This window comes from Physeter macrocephalus, chromosome 7 (assembly GCF_002837175.3).
Source record: "Physeter macrocephalus isolate SW-GA chromosome 7, ASM283717v5, whole genome shotgun sequence".
Taxonomy (NCBI): Eukaryota; Metazoa; Chordata; class Mammalia; order Artiodactyla; family Physeteridae; genus Physeter; species Physeter macrocephalus.
This window is the reverse complement of record NC_041220.1, coordinates 90,826,399-90,841,377: the sequence shown is the minus strand read 5'-3', so window position 1 is coordinate 90,841,377 and position 14,979 is coordinate 90,826,399. Positions and strand designations below refer to the sequence as shown.

At 35.0% G+C, this 14,979-nt stretch overlaps 1 protein-coding gene across 5 annotated transcripts in view; it reads left to right on the top strand.

Moving 5' to 3' along the window:
* The window catches only part of STIM2 (stromal interaction molecule 2), a 170,656-nt gene that overhangs the window by 138,212 nt on the left and 17,465 nt on the right, over positions 1 to 14,979 (top strand). For all 5 annotated transcript variants that reach the window (XR_002891155.3, XR_008617845.1, XM_024119383.3 and 2 more), the window contains exons 5-10: positions 3,564 to 3,679; positions 6,569 to 6,746; positions 7,265 to 7,442; positions 11,953 to 12,120; positions 12,804 to 12,904; positions 13,149 to 13,387. Coding sequence is in view for 3 of the 5 variants with exons in the window: in XM_024119383.3 (XP_023975151.1) it covers positions 3,564 to 3,679; positions 6,569 to 6,746; positions 7,265 to 7,442; positions 11,953 to 12,120; positions 12,804 to 12,904; positions 13,149 to 13,387 (980 nt within the window). In the remaining 2 variants the exon portion in view is untranslated. The remainder of the gene's footprint in view (positions 1 to 3,563; positions 3,680 to 6,568; positions 6,747 to 7,264; positions 7,443 to 11,952; positions 12,121 to 12,803; positions 12,905 to 13,148; positions 13,388 to 14,979) is intronic.

The following is a 14,979-nucleotide window of genomic DNA, read 5'->3' as shown; positions in this document are numbered from 1 at the left end:
TAGTCTTTTTTTCTTTTTTTTTTTTTTTTGCGGTACGCGGGCCTCTCACTGTTGTGGCCTCTCCCATTGCGGAGCACAGGCTCCGGACGCGCAGACTCAGCGGCCATGGCTCACGGGCCCAGCCGCTCCGCGGCATGTGGGATCCTCCCGGACCGGGGCACGAACCCGTGTCTCCTGCATCGGCAGGCGGACTCTCAACCACTGCGCCACCAGGGAAGCCCCGATCCTTAGTCTTAATTGGTATTCTTTTAATAACAACACTTAATTTTAGTGACCATATGTTAAACCTCAAAAAAATGAAGTTTAATAAATAAATTGTAAATAATAACAACTATTTTTGAATGTGTATTACATAGAGGTACTGTATATTATAACATATATGCTTCATGGTTAAAATGAAGTACAGTGTATTATTATCCCCATTTTACAGATTGAAAAAACCAAGTCAGAGAGAAGTTAAATATTTTGCCCAAGGTAGCATTTGAACACAGATAGATCTGATACCAAAGTATAGGATGCCAATTTATTCCTTAGATGTCTGGAATTAATTGTCACTGCTTTTCTAAATTATGTTTTAAAAATTCCATTAGTTAACCTAATAATCGTTAAAAATTTATATGTTAAAATTTGCATAATTCCACTGGAACTTGACCCTTACGAGATTGCTTATGTTCCATTCCAACCTAGATTGTGTCTTGTACCAAGAAAGTCTCTAATAATGCTATCTAATTATTATATGCATATTATATTTCTAATCAATTTATTTATACATCCTATTTAAATAAGAGGCATTTGTTGCTTTGAAGTTTGTATTTTGGATCAAGTTGAAAGTTTTCATATTTTCTTAAATGTATTCTGAAAATCAACATCAGTATTTCTGATTTTACTGTGCACATGACTATAATGATGAAATTATGGAGTTAAGAGTCAAATCAACAAGTGCATATTAAGTGTCTTATGTTCATGGTGCAACTAGATGCTGAAAAGAAGGAAAAAAAATAAAATAGAGTTCTTGCTTTTAAATAAGAAGTTTCTAAGTTAAAACAAAACAGAATAGTAGAGCATTGATGGGATTAGGGTTTTTCAAGTTGTTTATGTTACCCTGGAACGTATAGAATTTTTCTTATCCTGTTTTTTGGGAAGTTTCTTTATATAACAACAACATGAAATAAAATAGGCTGCTTGATTTTGTTTTTTTGAGCTGCATTGGGTCTTCGTTGCTGCACACGGGCTTTCTCTAGTTGTGGCAAGTGGGGGCTACTTTTCGTTGAGGTGTGCGGGCTTCTCATTGTGGTGGCTTCTCTTGTTACGGAGCACAGGCTCTAGGTGCGCAGGCTTTAGCAGTTGTGGCTCGCGGGCTCTAGAGTGCAGGCTCAGTAGTTATGGTGCACAGGCTTAGTTGCTCCGTGGCATGTGGGATCTTCCCGGACCAGGGATAGAACCCATGTCCCCTGCATTGGCAGGCAGATTCTTAACCACTGCGCCACCAGAGAAGTCCCAGGCTGCTTGATGTTTTGACCATAAATGTTATAGCCACTTTTTTCTTTTGGTTAAGTAAAGGTTATCAGAGATAACCTCAAATTCTGGTAGAATTGTTGAGATAACATCACACACTTAATCAAGATCAGTTTTTAAAAAATAGTGAACATGTTACTACAGAAGAAAAGCTTATAAATGTGGAAGTTCAGCTTTCAGGTCAGCCCACTGGAGGCTTTTCGAACGGAGGGGAAAGGAAAACTGGAATAGCCTTCATCAAGCCCTTTTTATATGGTAATAGAAATTAGATGAGTCCATTTAAAAGCTTAACTTTTATATGGTAATAGAAATTAACTTCACAACTTTTAAACTTTTTTGTAGGGTAACTGTAGCTATAAGAGCTATTTATAAGAAAATGTATTACACATTCCAGATGTACACATACCTACAATAATTCATTATTTTGTTTCCTTTCTGTGGCATTAAAATATTGTTACATCTGCAGTATGTAGGTAAAATTATGTTAGTTTTATGTCATGGTTATCTTTAAGCCTTTTATTGTATTTTCTATATTCTGTAATTCTTGTTACCAGAGCTTATATTAAGGCTCTCTTCACCTGACACATGCCTCCTCATTCCTTTCAGACCTGTGTGAACTTTCCTGACATCCTCACCCACTCAGGTAGAATTGCTTCCACCTCTGGGCTCATATAGAACTTTGCATAAAATTCTGTTTTATAGTTTCCTTTTTACTACATCTCATTGTCTGTCTTAAATTTAGTCTACCGATAGTATTGCTGTTCATTCATGCATCCATCCATGCATTCATTCATCTGTTATATAAACATTTATCAAGCATCTACTTTTGCCAAGCACCATGCGAGGTTTGGGGATAAAGAGATGAGGCATAGTTTGCCTTCAAGCACTTTGATAAGTGTCATATTGAAGATGTAACAGGAGCATACACAAAAGGTTACCCGCAGAGATGATGAGGGAAGGCATTTTCTATAGGGCAAGTTAGGGTTCTTTACTCTCTAAAGTTTTGTAGAAACCTCATAGGATTTCTGTAACCTGAAATCTTCCTAAATAAAATGTAGTGGTTCAGAGTACAGTCGTTGGGATCATACACATTTGGGTTTGAATCCCTGCCTTACTTCTTACTAATTAGTAACCTTGGGCAAGTTACTCAGTCTCGCAGTACCTTAGTTTCCTCATCTATAAAATGGCAATTTTACACATATTATAGGTTCTTTGAATTCTAAAAACCCTTGGCACAGTACCCAGCGCATAGTACATGCTTGTTTTAATCATCATTGTTATTAACAATTTTATTATTATTATTACACTTTGTATCCTAAGATCCTTCTTGGCATCATAGTTGGTTGATAAGAAATCTTGACTACTGGAATACTTGGATTTGAAGTCCAGAACAGAGCGATTTTATTTCCGTATTTCACCTGTGCCTTTTGGCACCCTGCATACTTTCTTCATTGCTAATGAAATGGTTCAATACTTCTTACTGCATCAGTCCCTCAGTTTACTCCCCCAGCCAGCGATGACTTTTTGCTTTCCATTTATGACTTCAGTGGACTTTAATGTTTAAATAGTTTAAATAGTAGAATGTAAAGGTATAGGTGTTTAAAAAGATATTTATAAAGAAAAGCAATATGATCTAAATTGAGGATGATTTTTGAAAGTCTGCTATGTTCAGTAAATTACTTACAATTTTGTTGTTTATGAAATGATAGTAAAATGCCAGAGGTAATTAATGATTATAAAATATTTTGAATTTGATAAATTTCTAAATTGTATTAAGTTATAGCATAAAGTAACCATAGAAAACAAAAACATCAATATAGCAACTAAATTATTAACATACAGGAGTGTTTGCACTGCTGAGTTTTCACTGAAAAGGTTTTCGATACATGTAATAAAGTGTTAAATTGCACATGGATGAGCTCTTAAAGTAATCATCACTAATATGTAAAGTGTTAAATATGTTGCTGAAATATTTAAATTTACATATTTTTAATATATATGTATTTTTAATGTATTTTAATATATATATGTATTTTTTAAATGAACAGGATAGCAGTGCATGAACCTTCATTTATGATCTCTCAGTTGAAAATCAGTGATCGGAGTCACAGACAGAAACTTCAGCTCAAGGCGCTGGATGTGGTTTTGTTCGGACCTCTAACGCGTTAGTATTCTCCCTCACAAAATATGGTGCGAAAGAATAATCAGTTCATCCATTGTTGTTTAAAGAAGGAAAAAGTAAGAAAGGTGGTAGACCAAGAAGAATCCTCTGTTAGCTATGAAAGAAATGTAATACTATCTTAAAAGATTTATAGGGTGAGATTTTCTGTCATTGGAATACGGAGTGTGGAATTTTCGAAGCTGGTTACTGATGTAGAAAGTTGTAAAAACTATATGTTACTTGATAATTTAGAATTAAATTTCTAGATTTAAAGCTCTTGACAGCAGTTTTAATGTTGATGTTATTACAGCTGGATATTCACTGAAGAGTCCTTAAAAAAAAGGTGCAATCTAACCATCTTGATAACACGAAGTAATAAATCCTAACTTGACTTTATTAATTACCAGGAAAAGGATTTTTAAGATACAGATCAAAAACAGAGGCCTTAGAGGCCTGCTTGAAACTGTACAAAGTAACAGACTATTCTGGCAGAAGTACAAGGTGGAGAATGTTATTTGATTGTTCTAAAGAAGAACATTTAAGAAATTGCTTTGTCATATTTGTAAGGAAAGAGAACCTTGTTCTTCTTTACCTTGAGAGGAATACTTTCTTCCCAGAAGGGAAGTTTAATATGTTTACTTCATTTAATTTCAAATTTCAGAAAGCTTTGGGGGAAAAATGTTTGAAGAGTACACATTTTAGAGGAATTATATTTTAGTTTTCAGAAGTTAAAAAGGGATAACAAAATTAATCCAAGAAAAATGGCTTTCACAAATTATAAATTAAGAAACTAATGTTAATTTTACCTCAGTTCTTGAAGTTAAGAGACTTGCAGATTTCTATTATACCACGTTGGGGGTGCCCCTGCTAGTAAAGGGTTACTGGAGTGGTTGGATGGATTCCATGACTTTACTGGTGGTTCTTTTTTGGCTCAGGCTAAAAGGGCAGCTGGTGAAACAGCTGGAACTCCCCTTTGTGAGAGTTGGTGGAAATTACAAACCCTATGAAATAGAACACTATTGAAATGCCAAACATTCCATAAAGATGATACCCTTTCTAACCTTTTCCTTATCCTGAGTTTTCAACTGAATCTGTTGGGGGTTGTCTTCTGTGAGATTCGATCTAGTTTTTCATGTGAATGATTGGTGAAAATAGGAATTAGACTATAGAATTTGTCTCTATATACAAACTGGTCAGAAATATTTATATTTTATTAATCCAAGAACAAACCACTCTCTAAGCCACACAGTATTATCATTTGAAAAGAAACCAGTCTCAAAGAATGTTGAAAACAAATGTTTTAATAACAAACCAGTTTAGAAGTTAATGATGCGTTACCTTTTTAATGTGTTTGTCTTAGAATTATTATTTGAGTGAATGAGCCCTACAGTTGGAATACCCACATTAGATTTATAAAAAATTAGCAGTGTCAAGTGAACAGAAATACATTTTAAAGGAGTTTTCACTGAAATCTTTTCCAGTTTGTGGTACTTACTGTACAGTTTGAGACTTGTCCATCTGTTTATTGTTATTCCTGGTGATTATAGTTCAGCCTAAACAAGGCTTATATTTGGACTAGAGCCTGAGCTGAACCTCTCAGTCTGAGGCAGAATAAAAATAAATCCTTTTGAGACTTTAGCCTTCTGCCAAAGAGTGAATAGTGAATCTCTTTCACTATAGGTGAGGGCGTGCGCTCTTGAAATATGAAACACTGAGGGTCTCTGGCATAGAACATGCTGTTTATCACACTATGTAAACGTATACGAACTCTAGACTTGTAAGCATGAAAACTTTTCATTTCTATAGAGTTCTTCATCTCATCAAACATGCAGAACATCTCCGTGCTTCTGGAGGTGTGGGCAGTTGGGCAGTTTTTCACTGAAAAACTGTATCTCTTTTCAACAAATAACACATTATATTGTATTAGTTATCATGTCTCCCCCCACTGAGCCTCCACACTCAGAGATCAACTAGGAAATTATTTGACTAGCGGTTGCTGTGGTTTGCATTACTGAGGACAGTAGGCCTGGCTCCTGGCTCCTGACTTTAGAAAAAAATGTCAGGGGTTACTGTCAGTGTGCCACAGGGGAAGGCGATCCCGATGTTTCCTTCTACTAACCCAGATCTCTCTGGCAGATAACCACCTGAAACGTTACTAGTTACGATCATTTAACCCATGGTTTCTCAACCTTGCCACTATTGACATTCCGGGCTGGATAATTCCTAGATGATTCTTTGTTACCGCCAGACTGGGGGCAGGAAAGAGACTGTCTTACGCATTATTGGATGTTTGGGAACATCCCTGGCCTCCACCTACTAGATACCCATAACAGACACCCTTAACTTCCACCTTCCAAATTATGACAAGCAAAAATTGTCAAATGTCTGCTGGAGGGAATATCACTCTTGGCTGAGAATCACTAATTAATCTCGTTACATGGCTCTGTGCTTGGGAAATTGCTTTTTGGTGAATGATTAGGATTTCAGTTTGTGTATCAAAGCATGACCGCTGCCTAACTTGTCTGAAGGAAGGGAGCTGGTAATGGTGATACTCTTCCTGACTCCTTTCACCCCACAGGGGACCATCCTCTCTATGTGATTGGAGATACTATTGCTTCTTCAGAGCTCCCCAGGAATTCTGTCACTAGCTCCTGTAGCAGCAGGGGGCATGGTGCATCCATGTGGGTTTATCACTGCCCTCCTGTAGGTCTAGTATATCAGGTAGTTATAATAAGCACATTGATTATTTGAGGAGAACTTGTATATGGGAGGGACATCTTCATATTTTGTTTCGTTTTTAGATACCTACTATTTTTTAAAATAAGTGGCTCTGTGTACTGAGATTCTATGATACTCAAAGATTAACTTAACCATCTGTAATTGTCTTCGTAGGCCCTCCTCATAACTGGATGAAGGATTTTATCCTCACAGTTTCTATAGTAATTGGTGTTGGTGGGTGTTGGTTTGCTTACACGCAGAATAGGACATCAAAAGAACATGTTGCAAAAATGATGAAAGACCTAGAGAGTCTACAAACTGCAGAGCAAAGTCTCATGGACTTACAAGAGAGGTGAGTAGGTAAAAAAGACTATAAAACTGTGGGAAGATACAGTTTGTGAATATGTAATATGGGCATGTGCTTACCATTTATATTTAGGTTGGTACATACATCAGGAGTTCATTTCATGTTTTTAGAAAAGTATCATATTGTCATAATTACAAATTTATTATAAAGGTATACACTAGGGAATAAATGGGCAGAAGACCAGTGGAAATAAATCAAATATAGGTAGAATTATAAGTGAAGTTAAATTTTCTTTTTAACATGATTTAAATAATTATGAATTTCTTAAAAGCTTCTTCCTGAAGAGTGTTTCCCTTATATATCCTGTATTTTTAGCTCAATATAAATCAAAATAGCTATATAGTAGGTTACCTGATGTTTTTGTTGTCCAAATTTAAGATTAATAGAAAATGCAGTGAATTCTGATTGAAACATGTATCCTATTGATTGATATGTATTCTTCATTAAGATAATGAAATTTTGGAAACTTTTGTGAGGAATTTTCATTTTTATTGTTCTGTAAGGCTTGAAAAGGCACAGGAAGAAAACAGAAATGTTGCTGTAGAAAAGCAAAATCTAGAGCGCAAAATGATGGATGAAATCAATTACGCAAAGGAAGAGGCTTGTCGGCTGAGAGAGCTAAGGGAGGGAGCTGAATGTGAATTGAGTAGACGTCAGTATGCAGAGCAGGAATTGGAACAGGTATTTATGTTTCAAAAAAGTATTTGTGAGGATATTTGTATTGCTACCCTGAGGAGTTTTTTGGGTTTCATTCAATCTCCTACATTTAGTTCCGTCATATACTCTTCCTTAGTTAATAAGAGTCATCTGTCTATATTGTTAGCATTGGTCAAGTTCATATAGCAAAAAACAAAGTACCAACTAAAAGAAAAAGTTACCCTCATGTTCACTCATTCATGAAGTCCTATCCCATGCCATGTTAATTGTCCTGAGTGAATCTAAGATGTTTATTTAACAACTGTAGTATATTTCAGTTTCTGACTGTAACCTAGTAAGGTATATCTACTGTTAAAGTTCTCTGTAAATGTTAAGAATCTCTATTAAACATCCATTTGAATCCTGTTAAATGGTTTTAGAACATAATCTGCTACAAATTCTGAAGTTGTTCAGAAGGTGTCCTTTTCAATATCTGCTTCTACTATGCATTTACTCAGGATGGAGTTCAGGCATTGCACAATCCTTCAGAAAAGGTGGGGAGGTCCTGGGAGAATTTAATTATAGGCAGATGTATTAGTTTTATAATTCTGCTGTTAAAAATTACCACAAACTTAGGGGCTTAAAACAACACACATTTATTATCTTAGAGTTCCTGAAGTCAGAATCTAAAATAGGTCTGCAGGGCTGCATTCCTTCTGGAGGCTCTAGGGGAGGATCTGTTTCCTTGCCTTTTCCAACTTCTAGAGGCTGCCTACATTTCTTGGCTCATGGCCGCTTCCTTCATCTTCAAAGCATGTCACTCCAGCCTCTGCTTCCATGGTCTCATCTCCTTCTTCTGACTTTGACCCTTTCTTTACTGATAAAGAAGTTGAGGAACAAAATGAGGATGAGAAAACTTGTTCAAGTTTAGAGAGTGACTTGATTGTAAAGCAGGGCCAGGAACCTAGGTATTCTGCCTCCCACTTTGCTTTATGCACTGTTGTCTTCTCAATCAAGTGCTAAGTAAGAATTATGTAATGGATGAGTTTCAGTTTCAACTCATGAGGAAATGTTCAGGGTACATTACTAATTCCTTCAAGATTGTCATTTTGGTAGGAGTTGTCTGACTGAATGCAGCTATCTCTTTTGTTAACAGTTAGCTGTTCTTTCTCTCATACCCCAGATACCTGTCTTTTGGGTCTTTTCCCTGTAAGGGGTTTGTTCTCTTAAGTTGACTCCTAGACCTGTTTTGCAGTCTGGTCCTACTTACCTGACAGACCTTGTCTATATAGAATGTAGTAAAGAACCAGGGAGTTAACAAAAAAGGTGTAGCCAAATTATACTGTGTCCAAGAATTAGATATTATGTCCTTTTCTCCTGTGAGAACTCTGTGCCTGTTCCCACCGAGACTTCAACTCTTGGTTGTTCCCAGTACTAAATAAACTAAAAAGCTTGTTAACTGTTTTTCTGAACTTTGCAGATGAGAAAGAACAAATCAGAAAGCAGTAGTGGGGATTCTTCTATAGAGACATAAACTGGTAGCAGTATTTTACAGGAAACTGCCTCACAGTGCGGAAAAAAGACACAATATAAAGAAGGACCCCCAAATCAGAAATATTCTAGTCTGGGGTTTGGGGCATAGAGACCTTGCATACCTTAGTAGACCCTAAGATTACTATGATACTACGTCCCAGCACAAACGTAATAATCCTAATGAGATCCTGAGTCAGTAAGAGGTGGTTTAAAGGAGAGAACTGGGTATTTAAAAAGAACTCTGTCCAACATGATTACAGTAATAAGAAACACAATTTTATGAGTGCTTACTCTGTGCCAGAACTTTATGCTGTGCACATCATTGCAAAATTTTAATCCTCACTATACATAGACATTATTCTCATTTACAGATGAGATGTGTACAGGTTAAATAACTTGCCTTAGGTCACACAGCTATTATGTGGCAAAGGCAAGATTATGTGTGTTTTATTCCAAAGTCCATGTTTTCCCATACTGCTATTAAAAGCTTTGTTTATAAAAGTAAGTTTAACTGGGAAATTAATTTACATATCGTGTCACATAATCCACAATTCCACATAGTTTGAAGCATTACTGTATCCTGTCAAGTGGGTAATCAACTTCTCAGAAGGCAGGAAGATCTGGTACATATTTTGTATCATGTTGTTTTCTGTTAAACAAAAGCTTTTGGGTGAATAATAGTACTGCTTTATATTTTGTGTGGTTTAAATACTTTTAACATAAATTATTTTGTTCTTAAAGTCTCAAGAAGCCTGAAGTTAGGGCAAGTCATAGTACCTCTGTTGTACATGCAACAGTAAGTCTCCGAAAGTAAAGAACTTGCTGAAGGAAACAGAGGTAATAAATCATAAAGTTGGTCCAGAAACCAGGTTTTCAGATATTTAGACTTTCTTCTGTGATGTCATGTTTTTACTTGTTGCTGTTTTATTCCTAAGACACAAAAATTATATAAATAATTATTGTATTTTTAAACAACTTAATAATTCATTATTTGTAAAACCTATTAATTACTCAATTTTCACTGCATCTATTTCCCTGTAAATAACAATGTTAATTTAGACTGAGGGTTGGAATTCAGATCAAGTGATAAATTTAAGAATAATGGTAGAGAAAATAGTTGCTGTTATTGGAAGGTCAGCATTTCCAAAATTTTGAGACATTATTTGACAGTCAATCAAAACATTGGTCAGCCTCAGTTTATACTAGAACTATATCAATTCTGTGTTAAATGTGTTTATTGCGCTTGTTTTGGGGAAATAAATTTATGGATATAACATTAAGGAAAATCTTTAAAGAGAAAAACACGAGTGAATTTGTTCAGATTCTCTGTATACATCTTTGGCAATGAAAACTGTATAGAAATTTTAGCTTTAAAATCTTATGAGAAGAAGGGCCTGTGACCTACACTTTGTAGTGTTATATACAACTCCATGTCACAGGACCTGAGCTCAAATTCTCTCTTGAGAGATTAGCAGGGACGCCACACAGCTCTGCCATCCGTCTTATTAAGCGCAGTATTGTCCCAAGCACATTGCACAGGGAGTCGCGTCGGGCAAGTGTTGCTTACGATTTGTCTTAAGTGAGTAAATCCTGTTTTACCCTTCCTGTTAATACCTGTATTTTGAATTGTTTACTTCCTGTCTGGCGGTTTTAGAGTTTTAAAAAAAGTTAATAGAAAACTTTTTAAAAGTTTTAGAGTTTAAAAAAATGCCTTTCTACATTTTTTTCCTGTAGTATCTGGCGGCTGTTCTCTTTATCAGAAATTTGTGTCTAGTACTCTAATTTAGTTTATTCTGGCACATGATAAGGTTTATTTAAATAAATTGGATTTGATCAGATCAAACGTTGTTCTGCACGATAGTATAGGAATGAAGTTTTAGGTACTTTACTTAACTGTGGGGAAAATTAATTTGTGGTTATGGTGCTCCAGAAGCAGGATACTCCATAGTTCATTTGTCACTTTGTCTGAAGGTCTTGAGTGTGTGTATGTAATTTCATAAATTCCATCATGTATCTTTATACATCCTTAGCTTGAGCTCTTTCTAGTTTTTAAGTGAATCATTCCTACAATGGATTGTCTCTTTATTCTGTGTCATTTTCTTAGTGAGACTTTCCTTAAGAGTTTTTTCCTTAGCACGTAATACCACCTCATACACTAAGCATTTTAGTTTTCTGTTTATTGTCTGGCTCCCCTAAAGGGCGGCTAGAAGAAAAACTTCCACATTCTGACACTGAAGCTATTCATAGTTTCCCATGGAAAAATCAAGAAGACTCTCACTCAGAATCTGTTTTCTCGAAATTTACACTTGGTCTGCAAATGCTAATTTATCAACTTTTTGGTATGTGAGAAGCAGGAAAAAATTAAATAGAGGTGATAAAACAGACTATAATAGGCAGGTATGCTCATAACAATGAGAAATAACTGGCCATAAAGATGTCTGAAAAAACTTTTTTAAAATGGTATAATTACTTTAAAAAATGAGTGTACAATTAGGTAGCTACAGCAAGGTCTTTGGGGAAGATTAGAAGGGGTAGTAGAACAGGTATTCACCCTAGTTTGGATACTTCTTCGTATCCTGTCCATAAACAAAGAAATACAAAAAATGTAATCCATTTCAGTTTGTACATGCCCTGGGTTTTTGTCTCTCAGTGAGTCTGGCTATTATAAAATATAAAAATGCAATATTGCAACCTAAGATATATGCAAGCTCCCTATCACCCTCTGGCTTTACAAACTTGCTTAGTGAGTTTAAGAGGTACTTAAAAACTTCAGCTTTAATTTTAATGTTAGAAATATTGTTTTAGATTGTGATTTTAAAAGATGTTTACAAAGAGCATAATTCAAATTGCCTTTTCTCTTAATTTTGGTACTAAAAAATCTTAGTTTAAATATCTTTTAAAAAGAGAAATTTCTCTTTCTCTCTCTAACCTCTACCACCTTCCTCTACCCCTCTTTCTCCCTCCCTCCCTCTCTCTCCTTCTCTCCCACTCCTCCTCCTTTTCTTTCCTACCTCCCTCCCAGGTTCGAATGGCTCTGAAAAAGGCTGAAAAAGAATTTGAACTCAGAAGCAGCTGGTCTGTTCCAGATGCACTTCAAAAATGGCTTCAGCTGACGCATGAAGTAGAAGTACAGTACTACAATATTAAAAGACAGAATGCTGAAATGCAGTTAGCTATTGCTAAGGATGAGGTACTCTATTATATTGCAAATCGTACTATGTTTCTAAAGGGATTAACCAGTTGGTATACAAAGATCTGAATAAAATTTTTAGTATCGCAGATTATTTTCATGAATTGGAACTTATTGCATAGATTGACTCTCATAAAAGTGAACTTACTTTATTTAAGAGAAGTACATACCTTTCAGAATGACCTTATAGTATCATTTAAAAATCATCCCTACTATTATTATCATAAATGTTTTATACGGAGCTTTTCTCCTCTAGGTTGCTGCTTCATATCTGATTCAGGTTAGTAGTTACTAGAAATTAATGTCTGACTCTTAATAATTGTGTGAAATTATTGAGTCTTAATCTGATTTCTAGTGAAACAACAACAAAAAACTCAGTGCACTCACTAACACCTCCATTGCAGTAGGATATAGTTTATGTTATTCTTCTAGTTTTAAATAGAAGATTCAGGTCTTTCTGATCCATAGAAATAAGGGAAAAAATTCTCCAGAACAAAGTTTGGCTTAGGAAAGCATGCTTTCTCCCTCATTTGTTTTCTTTTTTGGAAAATAGGGCTATATCTTGGCTAATAATTCTCCATTGATTTTATAATTATTAATATATTCAAAACAAAATAAACCTTATTAGTATATGTGTATTTTATCCCAAACCTAGCCTTATTTTTCTCTCTTTGGGTTTCTAGGCAGAGAAAATTAAAAAGAAGAGAAGCACAGTCTTTGGGACTCTGCATGTTGCACATAGCTCCTCCCTAGATGAGGTAGACCACAAAATTCTGGAAGCAAAGTAAGATTGTTACTGTCACTGTCTATTTTTATTGCGTTGAAATGTGTAATTTATAGGCAATTTATGTTTTAACTTGTCATTTAATCATGTACTATTATATCATTTATACTAATTCTGAAAAGAGGTAATTTCTTCTTGAAATTGGTTAATTAATTGCCTTGGTCTGCTTATGTAGTTGACTTTTTTCAGTGCTGTATTAAAGACTCTTTGATGCAACAAGTAATTCCTATATTGGCTTTTCCAGGAAAGCTCTCTCTGAGTTGACAACTTGTTTACGAGAACGACTTTTTCGCTGGCAACAGATAGAGAAGATCTGTGGATTTCAGATAGCCCATAACTCGGGACTCCCCAGCCTCACCTCTTCCCTTTATTCTGATCACAGCTGGGTGGTGATGCCCAGAGTCTCCATTCCACCCTATCCCATTGCTGGAGGAGTTGATGATTTAGATGAAGATACACCCCCGATAGTGTCACAGTTTCCTGGTAAGTGGTGAGTTCAAAAAAGAGAGTTGGTACAGTTTTAAAAGTAACTTTCTGCCATGTCTTTTATGAATCATTTGCTTTGAAATCTATGATAAAAATTGTGTTAATTCTTCGTTTTCTCTTTTTTCTTTTTGTTGATCATTGTGTTTACTGTTTGACATACTATACAAGGTGTGTGTGTTACATACATATATATATGTACACATATATAATAACACATCATACATGCTAAGTCATTGTTTGAATGAAGTGCTGAGCTTTGAGGGAAAACATTCTTTCATATGGCAGCTTAATCTATAGTAGAAATTAAAAATTAGAGGAAGACCTTGGAAACCTGAGTTATAATCCTAGCTCTGCCACTAACTAACCAACTGTGTGACTTTGAGCCAGTCGATTTATTTTAAATTGAGTTGCCTTCCCAGTAGGCATGTTTCATAGTATTTTGTTTTGCTTTTCCAATTCTGTCCTTTTATTGAAAGAATATTATCCAGCTGTATTTAACTCATAAAGCACTAAATCCACTCACCTTTACACAAAATTAAACTGTGTTTATATTTAGAAAACCTATATTTTTTTGTTGCTAGAAAGTGGAGCTTCTCCCAAAGGTGGTTTTAACATGTACAGTTTTCATTATAATTGCTTTGTTATGCTGTATTCTTTGAAGATGTTTACAATGTAAAGAATACATTTTGGTAGGAAGGTGAAATTTTACTATTTTAGATTTTATTAATAAATTGTAGAATTTATTAATAAATATTTGGAAATTTTGCAAAGTTATAGAGAGTTTAAATTTAAAGTGGTGTATTTCTTGTATTAGAAATCATTTGAAAAACTGTTTATCCTTATTATTGCTTACCTGATTCATTTTCCCAATCTTTGTAACCTTTTTGAAACAGTATAGCTAGAACAAGATTCCAAAGAATAGAGAGCAAAATTTAATCGTTAATCAGTTGAAAACTTACACAGAAATTTGAGTCTTTGAGACACAAATCATGATATATGAGCATTTTGCAGTTTGAAATTTTCTGTCCAATTGTTACAGCTTTCCTAAAGTTATGATTTAGAAAGGGTTCTAATGTTAAAACAGTTTTATGGAATAAAGCCCTAAGTTTGCAAATAATTAATCAGTGACTATGTGCTTGTGTTCATTTCTGTGATTTTAATTATCTGGTTTAATGGCAGACAGATAATGCAAGCAGATTGGGGAGACACTAAACTCTTACAAGAGGAAGAGGGAGAGGACAGATTGTAAATGCAGTGAATACTGGGAAGTATGTGACCTCAATCATTTCACTTGCCCCATGCTGCAAGATAGTGATGGTTGCGAAGTTTTATCTAGATATGGGCTAGCTCTGCTGTTTGGATACTGTCAACTGCGTTTATTTGAATTATGTGCCCTTAAGCTTACCATATATGCAACACTGATTCATAAGTTTTTGATTTTGTTTGAAAATGATAGCTTTTTAAAGTTGCAGTTCCTCCTTAGAAACCATAATTATTCGATATCAGAAGTGTGCATATATGTATTCCCTAAAATTAACTAGTTTTTTCTTTACTTTTTTTTTTTTTTTTTTTTTTTTGCGGTACGCAGG